This window comes from Emericellopsis atlantica (genome assembly GCF_019669845.1).
Source record: "Emericellopsis atlantica unplaced genomic scaffold F5Z01scaffold_1, whole genome shotgun sequence".
Taxonomy (NCBI): domain Eukaryota; kingdom Fungi; phylum Ascomycota; class Sordariomycetes; order Hypocreales; family Bionectriaceae; genus Emericellopsis; species Emericellopsis atlantica.
This window is the reverse complement of record NW_025764703.1, coordinates 847,951-860,197: the sequence shown is the minus strand read 5'-3', so window position 1 is coordinate 860,197 and position 12,247 is coordinate 847,951. Positions and strand designations below refer to the sequence as shown.

The 12,247-nt window shown below is 56.9% G+C and overlaps 5 protein-coding genes across 5 annotated transcripts; 2 read left to right on the top strand and 3 right to left on the bottom strand.

The window, feature by feature from the left end:
• The first annotated feature begins 299 nt into the window (after window positions 1-299).
• On the top strand, window positions 300-2,065 carry F5Z01DRAFT_23578 (Nitronate monooxygenase-domain-containing protein). Its single transcript, XM_046258362.1, has 2 exons — window positions 300-575; window positions 683-2,065. The coding sequence occupies exons 1-2, from the start codon at window positions 563-565 to the stop codon at window positions 1,786-1,788; spliced, it is 1,119 nt and encodes a 372-aa protein (XP_046122995.1). The 5' UTR covers window positions 300-562; the 3' UTR covers window positions 1,789-2,065.
• Window positions 2,066-2,145: 80 nt separating this feature from the next.
• On the bottom strand, window positions 2,146-3,949 carry F5Z01DRAFT_746420 (uncharacterized protein; the record flags this gene model as incomplete). Its single annotated transcript, XM_046266951.1, has 5 exons — window positions 3,758-3,949; window positions 3,562-3,697; window positions 3,313-3,496; window positions 2,551-3,263; window positions 2,146-2,486 (listed from the first exon to the last, which is right to left on the bottom strand). The coding sequence occupies exons 1-5, from the start codon at window positions 3,827-3,829 to the stop codon at window positions 2,146-2,148; spliced, it is 1,446 nt and encodes a 481-aa protein (XP_046122994.1). The 5' UTR covers window positions 3,830-3,949.
• A 154-nt stretch (window positions 3,950-4,103) lies between these two features.
• Window positions 4,104-5,147, top strand: F5Z01DRAFT_23421 (import inner membrane translocase subunit tim-21). Its single transcript, XM_046258343.1, has 4 exons — window positions 4,104-4,485; window positions 4,540-4,724; window positions 4,782-4,836; window positions 4,890-5,147. The coding sequence occupies exons 1-4, from the start codon at window positions 4,213-4,215 to the stop codon at window positions 5,073-5,075; spliced, it is 699 nt and encodes a 232-aa protein (XP_046122993.1). The 5' UTR covers window positions 4,104-4,212; the 3' UTR covers window positions 5,076-5,147.
• A 2,484-nt stretch (window positions 5,148-7,631) lies between these two features.
• Window positions 7,632-8,903, bottom strand: F5Z01DRAFT_23426 (uncharacterized protein). Its single transcript, XM_046258344.1, has one exon. The coding sequence runs from the start codon at window positions 8,654-8,656 to the stop codon at window positions 7,949-7,951; it is 708 nt and encodes a 235-aa protein (XP_046122992.1). The 5' UTR covers window positions 8,657-8,903; the 3' UTR covers window positions 7,632-7,948.
• A 1,317-nt stretch (window positions 8,904-10,220) lies between these two features.
• On the bottom strand, window positions 10,221-12,028 carry F5Z01DRAFT_642219 (glucose repressor). Its single transcript, XM_046262623.1, has one exon. It carries the CDS (start codon window positions 11,751-11,753, stop codon window positions 10,545-10,547), a length of 1,209 nt encoding a protein of 402 aa, XP_046122991.1. The 5' UTR covers window positions 11,754-12,028; the 3' UTR covers window positions 10,221-10,544.
• Window positions 12,029-12,247: the final 219 nt, after the last annotated feature.

Sequence of the window (12,247 nt, the reverse complement as noted above, 5' to 3'; positions counted from 1 at the left end):
CCCACCCTATACACGCTCCTAGGTCAAATGCACTAGTTCGTAAGAGGTTAGTAGCTGCAAGCGGGCGCTAATCGATCACGTTGTGAACTTTGTGTACTCAGCTGACAGCGCCTCGGTCGACACGCGTCGTTTGGCAGCGCGCCCCATGTCAGACAGTCGGAAAGAGCAAGAAATCACCTGCAATGCCCCGGATTGCAACGACCAGCCCGGCCATGATGGTAAAAATAGCGGATTCGGGGCTTTGTGGGCCTGGAACTTGAAGCGTGCCTCGGCAACTTCCCCAGAATCCCCCCTTCTACGGCAGAACACGCTAGTCCTAAACGGGATGGTCGGGCTGACTGATGGCTTCCCCCCAGATGGCTGGGCCTCGGCATGTGAGAGCGTCGAACCCTCCATCTCGCCTACAATCCTAACTTAGGGATCCCATTGTCATCCCAACGCCCCAGGCTCTTCTTCCTCTTTATTCCTCACACATCCTCACCTTCTCGAAGATTGACGAACCTCACTCTTTCTTTTCATATTCCCTACGCTCTTCCAATCTTCCACACACACCACCGTCGCAATGGCCTCCCCACGTATGTACTTGATTCCCTATTCCAAGGGCTCCCTCCCGTCTGGCGACGCTTGCGAGAGGGAGCGGCCACGAGAGAACGTCTGACCATTGCTAATGCCGCGTCTGCAGAGAAGATCCGTACCCCCATCACCGAGATGTTCGGCATCAAGCACCCCGTGCTTCTGGCCGGCATGAACGTCGCTGCTGGCCCCAAGCTCGCCGCCGCCGTCACCAACGCCGGCGGTCTTGGTGTCATTGGCGGTGTCGGCTACACGCCCGACATGCTCAGGGAGCAGATCGCCGAGCTCAAGGAGCACCTCGACGACAAGAACGGCCCGTTTGGCGTCGACCTGCTTCTCCCCCAGGTCGGCGGCTCGGCCCGCAAGACCAACTACGACTACACAAAGGGCAAGCTCAACGAGCTCGTCGACATTGTCATTGAGTCGGGCGCCAAGGTCTTCGTCTCGGCCGTCGGCGTGCCCACCAAGGAGGTCGTCGAGAAGCTGCACAAGAACGGCGTGCTCTACATGAACATGATCGGCCACGTCAAGCACGTCCAAAAGTGCCTCGACCTCGGCGTCGACATTATCTGCGCCCAGGGCGGCGAGGGTGGTGGCCACACTGGTGACATCCCCACCACCGTCCTCATCCCCGCCGTCGTCGAGAAGTGCAAGAATGCCAAGTCGCCCGTGACCGGCGGACCCGTCCAGGTCGTCGCCGCTGGCGGCATCCACAACGGCCAGCTCCTCGCCGCGTCGCTCATGATGGGCGCCGGCGCCGTCTGGGTCGGCACCCGCTTCATCCTCACCGACGAGGCTGGCGCGCCCAAGTCGCACAAGGACGCCGTCCGCACCGCCGGGCACGACGACAACGTGCGCACCATCATCTTCACCGGACGCCCCATGCGCGTCCGCAACAACGACTACATCAACGACTGGGAGACCAACCGCACCGCCGAGATGAAGGAGCTCGCCGCCAAGGGTGTCATCCCCTACGAGGCCGACCTCGACAAGGTCATGGGCGGCGATGACGACGCCAAGAAGCCCAGCTTGACGGACACCGGCAGTGAGGACGACGACGAGGACGACCCTCTCGAGAAGTTCCGCCCCTTCCTCATGGGCAAGTGCGCCGCTGTCGTCAACGAGCAAAAGCCGGCGCGCGCCGTGGTGGACGAGTTTGTCAACGATGCTGTGACCTGGATGCAAAAGGGCAGCAAGATGATTGCCAAGCTGTGAAGAGAGAGAGGCCGTTCAAGACGCGCTTGTTATATATATATCATGATGATTATGTAGATGATGGGAACCTCGTTTCCCTTGAGTGTTGCTTTTTCATATACAGCATGCATGCAGTTCTAGCAATCAAGAGTGAGAGAATTGTCTATCCGCGTTACCATTCCAGCCTGTGCCTAACCAAACGCACGCGCGCGCGCGCGCAGACATCACATCATGTATATCGTCTACCCCCCTGAACACCTGCCCATGTAACAAAAACAAGTCGTCGAGAAAAGAGACCTCCCAGCAAAGTGTTTTGATTTTCTTCAGCAGCACATGGACAACGTATGAATGAAACCCGAGTCCCCCCCGACCCCCTTTTCAGCTGCCGAGGTATGACCGGATGGCGCCCTGCAGCTTCGTGGCCCCCTCGCCAACAATGTTGCTCAGGTTCTCGAGATCGTCGCCGGCCGTGATGCCAAAGCGGCGCACAAAGTCCTTGGCAGCGGTCTCGAGATCGCCATAGTCCTCGCCATCGTCCTCGTCCTCGGGTCGGCCAAAGTACGCGTTGGATGAGATGGATGTGGCGCCCTCGAAACCCTGCAGTCGCGTCTTGGCCTCGTTCTGTGCGTTGGAGTCAAAGGTGCCGCGACCAAAGTACTCGTCGGACGAGATGCCCTTCTGGGTGCCAAACTTGGAGCGAGCAAAGTTCTCGGATTCGTCTGATGGAAGAGTAGAGTTAGCAAAAATGAATACGTCAAAACATGTGCACAGATGGTTGGTTACCTTGAGTAGATGCCTTGACAGGTCCCACCGAGCCAAAGCCACCAGCGTTCTTCTTCGCCGCCGGCGCCGCAGCCTTTCCACCTCCAATCTGACCGAAACCGAGACGTCCAACGCTCATGCCCAGTCGCTCCACCTCGGCATTCGACTTTTGGCGGGTATGTGAGCTGGTCGTGGCAGCGGATGGGCTGACGGGCGTGGGCGACGCCAGGGGTGTGGCGCCCTTGCCCTCGTCGACCTTCTCCTCCTCGGCATTCGGGTCGTATCCGAGCTTCTCGATGCGCTCAGCCTCCTCCTTGGCCTTCTTCTCCGCCTCGTCAAAGTCGATGAGGTCGCTGGTGACCTTCTTGACGCCCAACTTGCTGGTGACCTTCTTCGCGCCCAGAACATTCGCCTTGCGAGGAGCGCCAGCGGTGCTTGTCTTGCGCAGAGCCGCGGAGGAAGTGATGCGCCCGGCGGCAGGCTTGGCGGCAGCTGCCTCGCCGGACTCGGTCTTGGCGAGCGGCGAGGTTGAGCGGGCGACGTCCTTGCCGTTGTTGGCGTTCAGGAAGGGCGACGGTGTTCGGCCGGTGGGTGTTGCCGTCCGCGAGATGGGGGGCGTGGGGCGCTTGATGGCCGGCTTATCCCAGGAGGAGAAGAAGTCGTCGTCGGGCTCGCCAGCAGGTGTACCGGCGGCCTCAGCGTCAGCGCCGTCAATGACAACCTCGCCAGGGTATCTAGGCAATCGTCAGTCATGTCGTATCCGAAATAAACGAACAAACTCACTCCTGGGCGTCCCTTGCAGCGCGCCTCTTGAGCTCGTCTTTGTACTTGGTCGCCGCATTGGATTGGTATTTCGTCTTGGGGTCCTTGCTGTTCAGGGCGGCTGTACCGCCATTCTGCTGGAAGAATTTGGTGGCAGACTCATTGCCGCCGACCTTCATCACGCGAAGTTGATCCCATTGCCACTCTGTCCTTTGTCAGCCAATGCCCATATGCAAGCGCTGTTGACTCCCTGGGGTGGCCAATACGTACGATCGAGGTTTGTGGAGCGGACAAAGGAGATGTGCACACCGAGGTTGCGGTGGTTCGAGGAGCAGTCGAGGCAGAGATAGATGCCAAAGGGTACGGACGTCCATGTAGGGTTCTTCTGGCCGCAGTCAAAGCAGATCTAGGGAGGCGCGCGGTGAGCGATGTTCAGGGCCAGCGGTATGCGCGGAAAGATAAATACCTTGTTTGCCGGCTTGGTCTTCAGCTTGTCGAAGATCTTGAGCGACTGCTGCTTGGACGCGAGGGCAGCCATGGTGGGGATAGTAGAGCACCGACGGACTGCGACAGCGATGATCGTTCGAGGTAGAGCAGGTCTGGGCGAGGTAAGGAAAGTGTCGTCCTGCGCGCGCGAATGTGGACTCGTGTGCGGAGCGTTCAGGAGACGGTCTCGCCCAAGCGTCGTTGGGTGAAGTGGCATGTATTATCGCGCTAGTCCCGATTGAGGGCGCAACGACTCCACCTTGTTGGTTCTGCCGAGGGCGGTGATAACTGAGCAGACTGACTGAAGCTGCTGATGCTTCACACAAGAGCGCAAAGCCAAATCCCCATCGCTCATAGCACCTATTTCCCTCGAACATATCGCCAGCGCTAGGACTATACGGGTCCTTGAACGATGGCTGTCGGCCTGCGACCAGGATGAAGCCCTCCACGTCAGTTTTGGCCATCAGGCCCTCCTCAACTACAATCGCAACCGCACCAGCGATCCGACCTTTTCTCTGCGCACGACAGTATGCGACCCAGAACAGCTTAGGCACCACAGCCCAGCCCGGTCCTCGACGACGCAAGGTCACAGCCTTCAACGATGATGGCCGCGTGCCATGGAATCAGCTCTCAGCGGGGGAGAAGACAGCTCGCGCGACACAGCAGAGCTTCAACTTTGGCCTGGTCATTGTGGGAATTGTGTTGACGGTGGGTGCTAAAACGTGGACGAAATCATCAATACCCAGGCTGACGCAGAGTTAGGGTGGTGTCACTTATTTCTTGTGGTCAGACGTCTTCTCACCAGACGGCAAGACCGCACAGTTCAACCGCGCAGTCGACAAGATTCGCGAAGACGCCCGCTGTCTCGAGATTCTCGGTCGCGGTAAGAAAATATCTGCACATGGAGACGAGACATTCAACAGTTGGCGAAGAGCGCGACCAGTGTCGTGAGTCTACTATAACTTGGCCAAGCAGCTTGAAGATGCTAACATGCGGCGCCCCAGGTCGATGAACAGGCAGGACCCAGACGGGACGGAGCATCTCCTGATGCACTTCTACGTAATGCCAGCCTCTCCGTGGTCGTTCGAGTGCGAAAACTGACATTAGCACAGGTACAAGGTCCCAAGGACAACGGAACGGTCCGACTACACATGTTCAAACGCCCCGACATGAGCGAGTTCGAGTACAAATATCTCTTCCTCGACGTAAAGGGACATGAAAGGATATACTTGGAAAAGCAGGACGAGTCCAAGGTGAAGGGCAAGAAGCAACTGAGCTTCTTTGGCATCAAATGGTAGGGAGCTCAAAAGTCGCTGGCCTCTTCATGGTATGAACCTTCCCTCAACGATCAGGCTGTAAGATAGTGTACATGGGTATGTGTAGAATAGGAGCGCTCGGCTTGTGCGCTCGGATCGAACAAGGACGAGGGCATGATCGCATGGTCAAGGGAGTCCAACATTTGTGGAATAAATGGAAGTGCAACGGGATCCTCTCATGCCTTCAAAGCCGCATCTCAAGGCAACACTTCCGACAGCCACCGGCGACATGCCACAACTTTGCTGAGAACGATTGCACTTGTCCGCCAGGACATTGCGGCGCTGGCACATGCTTCTGCCCAATTGCGTCTTCATTCATCATGGTCCGGCCGTGTGACGGAATGTTACTGGCATAATCCTCCCTCGTATTTTGTTCTCACTACGGCGTCCCTTTCACCATCTACGCCCACCATCACGAGCTGTTTGCCCTCTCGTGATGTAATTCTGCTCAAATCAACCACGCACGCCCAGCACGTCAACCACCCGTTCTGCGATACACGCCATTATCGGAAAAAATGCCTTGGCAGTCTTCGGCCCGAACATCCTGACATATGCACGTTGGGGGTAGGTAGCTGTGGTCCTGGACGCGGGGTTCGGTTGAAGCCAGGCACGGCCGGGGAAAAGGCGCACCCCATGTACGCCATATGAAAAGCAAGCACGAATGGAGATTCAGGTACCGAGGGGATCGGCCGGCTGAAGTGTATCAAAGTGCGATTGCGATCCTGGACTGGCTCGAGAAGGGTCTCTCCGAGGACGCAATGGAACCTCGGGGAACAGGCAACGCGCGTCCGCTAGAAAATTGGCTTTTGGCGGCTCGGAATGAAACGCTGCACCTGCAGTACACTGCGGCAAAGGCCATTCAGGCCGTTGGGATAAAGAGTCGTAATGGACGGCCAAATGCTCGGTCAGGGTGTGAATGCAGGACGCTTCTCGATGAGATCGATAGGGGTGCCCCTGAGCTCAACATGATCCGACTGGTCCAGAGGTGGTTTCGGAAGGTACCTACTCGAAGAGCACATGCGCGTCCCAAAGTCAGTCTATTCTTGTAACGGCCTCCGCTCCCTGATAAGGGATTTGATTGACCACGAGGGATTGACTTTGCGGTAACGCGCTTAGCCTTTGAAGTGGCGCGGTGCCTGATTTGAGCCAGCCTCGTCCGGTTCGGCGGTGGAATCCAGACAAGCCACCTCCGTATTCAAACCGGCGCCAGGAATCAGCTCGTTTCAAGATCAGTCCAAGTGCTCATTTTCAGAGGCAAGGTTCACACATCCGAGCGGCCCGATCGTCGATGGACCCTGGTGTTGATGCGTGCAGCAAGCCAGAATCTTGACGTAGCCAAGACCGGGCAAGGATTTACACCAAAGTGAGTTCCAGCTTCGAGACAGGCGGGTGTGATCACCGAGCCTGTGTGGGAGATGCGATATGGTTGCGTTGCGTTGCAGACTGGCAGTGTTGCATGTAGTACCGGTACGTGCGTTCGATGAGCCCCTACCGAACTAACAGAAGTAGCCTACCTTCCAACAACGGGTCTGCTACCCGATATCAGTCAATCTGGGATGTGAAAGAACTCCAAGCAAAGACGCGGGCTGCGGCCTTACTGACTCCAAACGAGCAGTCATAAGCGTGACCAAACGGCGCAACAGTGATCGTACCAAGTGGTGTTGACCACTTGATTCTCTTGAATGCCGCGGCCACATAGTAGGTCGCAACCAGAGCACATGCTCTTTATCAGAGGCCGGCGTTTGTGTAGTAGGGAGAAGGTAGCGGTCAAGCCGCCTCGCAGAAAACATGATGCAGCCATTCCCAGCCCTGTCTCTGCATTGCTCTGTGTCTCGACACCATCAAGTGCCCCTAGAAGCCATCAATTCTTCCCAATAGTGTGATACTTGCAGCCTCTCCCGCGTCTGCGTACAGATGCAAGGAAACATCGCACCGTCCAATGTCTCAAGCTGGCATGTCCGGTGAGGCCACATTTAGCGAGATAACCGATCTGAGTGTGTGGGCGGCACGATATGCAGTAGCCAGCCGAAGTTGTTGTAACACCACTCTATAGCTATGCACATCCTGCATACCGGTTAACAAACCTAGAGTAGACAAAAGGGCTCGTGTGGTTGCGTTCCGAGGCAGATAGCAGTGCACTATTACTGCTCAAGCATGGAGTTATCGGCTCGGCTGCTGTCCTCGATGGACGAGATGGCATCCGCAGTGCTGGATCGGACATGTTGAGCAGGTTTCCGTGTCGAGGCCTTCGTCATCTCTCGGGGGCCAACCTCATGTGGAAGAAAGACTAACGTTAGAAGGCCGGTCTCGTTCTTCGAGTTGAGCCACGTGTGCTGATAGTGCCTGGGAGCTTTCCGATGTGTTGGTCCTCCCCATGGGAATGGACACAGTAACAGCGCTACCAGCAGCGGCAGCCATGGCTCTCGTCAGCCAAGCTCAGGCACCAGCTAAACAGCCAACGGCAGCCTGTTGTGGGAGCCCGACAGGACCACGTTGTGTTTCCTGGGCGAAGAGCAGCAGGCTGCCAGGATTCGGCGCGCAAATACGGGCTCCTTGCAGCGGGTCAGCAGCCATCCATTGACGGCAGTGCAGGCAATCTTGTCACGCCCAGCCGTGTTTGACTGACGGCCGCGTCTCGTGTCTGTGGTAGGCGCGCGTAAAGGACGTGGACGGAGACGGCTGTCAAACTTTTTTGCCCCGTTGTGTGCTGTAACTGGGAGGCCACTCGGCCCAGACAGCCCTGAAACTTCGATGCGCAGGCAGGTGATGATGATCACGCAAGACTTGGGGAAGCCAAGCTTTCGCGGGATGACTTCATCGCTCCTCCTCCAGGCTCAAGAAGGAAAGGGCAAGCGTTATCGACGACCCCAGGGCAGGGGCGCCCCTTCCCCACAAAGCAAAGAAAATCCCACGGGCACACCCCCCTCCCCCAGCCTCCAATGGGAAGGATCCTTGTCCTGGGCCGTGAAAATCTCTGTCAACGACAGCGGCGGGGTTTTCCTGAGTAGGAATTTGCCTGTCTTTATCGTCATCCGGAGGCCTCGGGATGTCTGTATTGAGGAATCCGGCGGGTGGGCCGATGATGATAGCACGGGGCATGAAGAGGAGCTTTGCGAGTCGTGACTGGGGATGGCTGCTTGGGACGGAACAGCGATAAGGGGACCCGTCATGCGGTGGTACGTACAAGTAAAATGCTGCTGTGCATTGAGTGCTAATATCAGTACTTCCAAAGTCCTTATCGGCGCGTTGCTGCCAAAAGGGCACCATGCCACCATCCCTGGTTGATGCAGTCGCTCTTTTGGGCACCGCGGCGGCGCGACCAAGTTCACTAAAGTTAGTCTAGATCGCATAGTGCTCTGGCTTGAGCTTGCTTGTGGCTGCTTGCAACCGCCCGTCATCAGAGCAGGATTTTCCGCTCGGTGTTGATGACTGGTACACTGAATATTAGCCCTTCCCCAGAGTCGACGGACGTCCGCCGAGATTGAGTGCAAGTGCGAGTCACGGGGAGTTGTTAACCCCACACCCCACATTCTTTCTCCATTCAGCCAATTCCAACGACCCATCTGGCCTCAGCTTCCTCACTGGCATGAATGTCTCCAGGAGCAATCTGCGTACTCCGTAGTGCTGCTACCTCAACGATGTGCGGCGCTAGATTGATGATCAGTCCACTTTGGCCTCATGCTTTGCGAGACAGCGCTCGGCAGTCATTCGGCAGCGAGCTTCCTCCCGCGGGGAGACCTGCTGGCTTCTCATCTCCCCGGAGTCTACTGATCAGGCCAGTGAGTCGCATAAGGTTCCGAGCATTGCCGATCAATGCTGACGCGTTGTACTCCGAGACCTCGCACCGACGGATGTGAATATCATCATCGTCCAAAGTGCAAACACAGTCTCTTACCCGGTTATTAGCCTTTCCTTTCCCCCCTCAACACTGGCATGTGCCCAAAAACAGGCATCCAGACGAAAAGCCACCCCCACTCAACGAGCATGATGATCGACTGCCCGCCCACCCCTTTGTTGACAAACGGCAAAGCCACAAAACCGTAACTCGCAGCGCAAATGTGCCACACGCAACATCTCATTAGTACCTTATGCACTTCGCATCACACACAGGCGGTGAAGAGGACACGTCCTCGTCCAGAGAGAAGAGTGAAGAGACGTTGGAATCACGTAAAAACAGGCCACCACCGTCGGCCCAGACATGTCATTGCATCACCAACGCCCCCCTCCTTTTTGCTTTATTTTTTCCCCAGAATTACTCATGACAGTCAGTTTTTTTATGCCCACTCATATGACAAAAGGTCCAGAACCCCCTCCCTCGCAACTGTAATGAATCCTCATTTGTTGTGGCTTTCCGATGGGCGACAAGCTTCGTTACATCGATCACCCTGGGCGGGAGGGAGATCCAATGAATGTCTCTTATTGAGCCTGTAGGGCAGCCCGTTTCACATGCTATCTGACACGCATAGCACTGCCCGCCGCAGCATAGGCCCTCACTGTTCTGCTCAGCTCAAGCCAGGCGCCTATACATGACACCTCAGTTCTTTGTCTGTCCACCCTTGCGCCCCGTGGCCACAAAGGTGCCGTGTCGCCCATCGTGACGCGCGTAGCCTGGGCAGATGCAGCAGTGCCTTTTTTTTTTTACTTTCTTTTCATGTTTCACACACGCCTTTCAGCTCGTAACGGAGACGCAAGGCTGACGTGAGTACACGCCAATTTCAGGCAATGCAACCCCATGGGAAAATCTGTGGGGGAGGAAGGGAGAGGGAGGGGGCCACCGGGAAGGCAAAATGTCTGGATACGTACAGTAGAGGCGCTTGTGCATTCCGACCGTTGCGCGTCACCGCATATCTCCTGAAGAATGCAGTTTTCTCAAAGCTAATGTAGCCGGCGGCCAGTCGACTTGTTGGTGGGGGATGAAGCGACCACCTTCTTGTCCTGGTGATGCTAAGACAGTCGTGACCGGGGAGAAATGGGGACACGTGTGAGTCTGATCAAAGATCACGGGCGCCACAATCCGTGGGGTGGAAAAGCTTGTGCAGCTGGTAGTGTGCAGTGTGTGAGTCACAACAGGCTCAAGTACGGAGCATTCATCTGAGGCCTTGGCTGTGGAAAATCAAGAGGAAATTTTGGTACTAGATAGGTTTGATTATCTGCTAAAAGCATGTACCTTCTTCAGTGAAGTGGTGAATCTCTATAAGGCCGCCTGGCCGCTTAATACAAAATAACAAAAAAAGTCGAGAACCCGAGCCAGCTTGGACCCGTTGCAGAGCTCCTGCGCTGGATGTATGCCATGCAAAACGCCAAATATCCCTTGCCTCCCTTCTATGCCCATAGTCTATAGACCAACGTTGTTGGTGTGGTGTGTGCGTGTGTGGTATGTCATTAAAGTCGTAGCGTCTGCCTCGCAATGTCGCCTCATTGCCCTCGCTTCAGGAGCTCATCGCCCGCTCTTCACAGACGATCCATCAAGTCACCTCCCGCCAGGCTGGCTGTCGCAGAACTCCGTCCACTGTGGGTGAAGCCAGTGTCGTTCATCATGTCGTGCACAGCCACTTTAGGAACAGGTAGCTTCCTCTGGCTTCCATCTGGCCGACTTAGAATATCAGTCAGAGAGATGCCGTTGCTCCTGGGAGGGTTGCCATGGGGCGGGCCATGAGGACCGTGGAACTGCGCGTTGGAGTCAAAGGTAGGCTCCATGGGTGCCAGAGCAGGCGTGGTGTGATGCAGAGAGAGGCTCCTGAGACCGGGCAGATCGTACGTCGTGTGACCAAGCGGTCGCAGACGGGGAGAGTGAGCGGGTGTAGCGATAGGTGTGTGATCAGGAGTCGGCGAGAGCGAGTCGTGAGAGAATGTGGGTGAGGAGGGCGCCGTGGAGTTGGGTGAGTTGGGCCTTGACCGCTTGATGTTGCGGAGAGCACCGTTGTAATGCTCATCGTGATGCTCGTCGTTGCTGTGCGATCTCGACATGGAGTACGCGGAAAGACCGCGCGGCGCGTGAGACTGGTAGGGGTGATGCCTGGGAGGCGCGTGGTGGGCAGGCCCGTGGCTCTGGTGAAGCGTCTGGGCGGCCTTGGCCAGCATGTCAATGTCGCCAGAGCGGTGCACGTTGGGCTGCGGCAGAGCAAACGCAGCGTACGAGTGCGGTGGGGACACATTAGGGGACGACAGAGCTGAGGAGGGGGCTGAGCGGATATTTTTGGGGGCTGGCGGCGGTGCCATCATGCCATCGTGTCCCATGTTTGCCGCCATCGCTTGCTGCTGCCCTTGCACCTGCTGCTGCCCCTTGTTCCCACGTCTCGAGTTAGGGTTGTTGTGTATCCTCGAGTGCCGAGTCAGCTCGTCACTGCGAGAGAACTTTTTGCTGCATCCTGGGAACTGGCACGCATGTGGCTTCTCTCCGGTGTGTGTGCGGATGTGCCTGGTCTGATGCTCCAAGCGGTGGAAGGCCTTGTCGCAAAGCGGGCACTTGTAGGGCCGGGGGAGCTCTCCAGTGGTTTCGCTGTTCTGTGCGCCAGGCAAGGGCCCGTTGGGCTTGATCACGGGGACAGCGGCGGCGGTGGCCATATCACATGCAGCCTGTTGGCCGTTGTTGTTTGTATCCTCCACGTTGTCGGGGTTGAGTAGCCGCGAAACGTCGACGGCTGACTGTGATCGTTGCATGTGATCTTCACCTGCTGCGCAGATGAGGGATATTCGAATTGGCAGACCAGAAGCCACGGGTAGAGGCGGTCGTGGATGGTCGGGGTGTTGGTGGTTGCCGGTCTTGTTGATCAAGAGATCGTTTTGCCGTTCAATGCTGGGGAAGCTGGGGAGGTGCCGTGCTGTCAAAAGCTGGAGTAAACAAGATTCGTAGAAGGAAGGAGTGTGAAGGAAGACTGGGGGAGACAGATGGTTTAAAAAGCGTAGGAGCCTTCGGCCGGGGTCGGTAAATGGAACCATGGATCCTCAGAAGGGGGGGCGTGCGGCTTGCGAGGCGCGGTTTGGGGAACATGTGCCCTGGACGGGCGCTGAGGGAGCAGATTCGGGCATTGGAGAGACTGGGCGTGCAGAAAATTTTGGACGCGATGGTGGGGTAGCTGTAGCACCTGGAGAAAAGCCTCTTGAAAGGCCTGTGGGGGGTGTCTCGAGGGGCCAGTCATTGAGTGGGGTTGCAT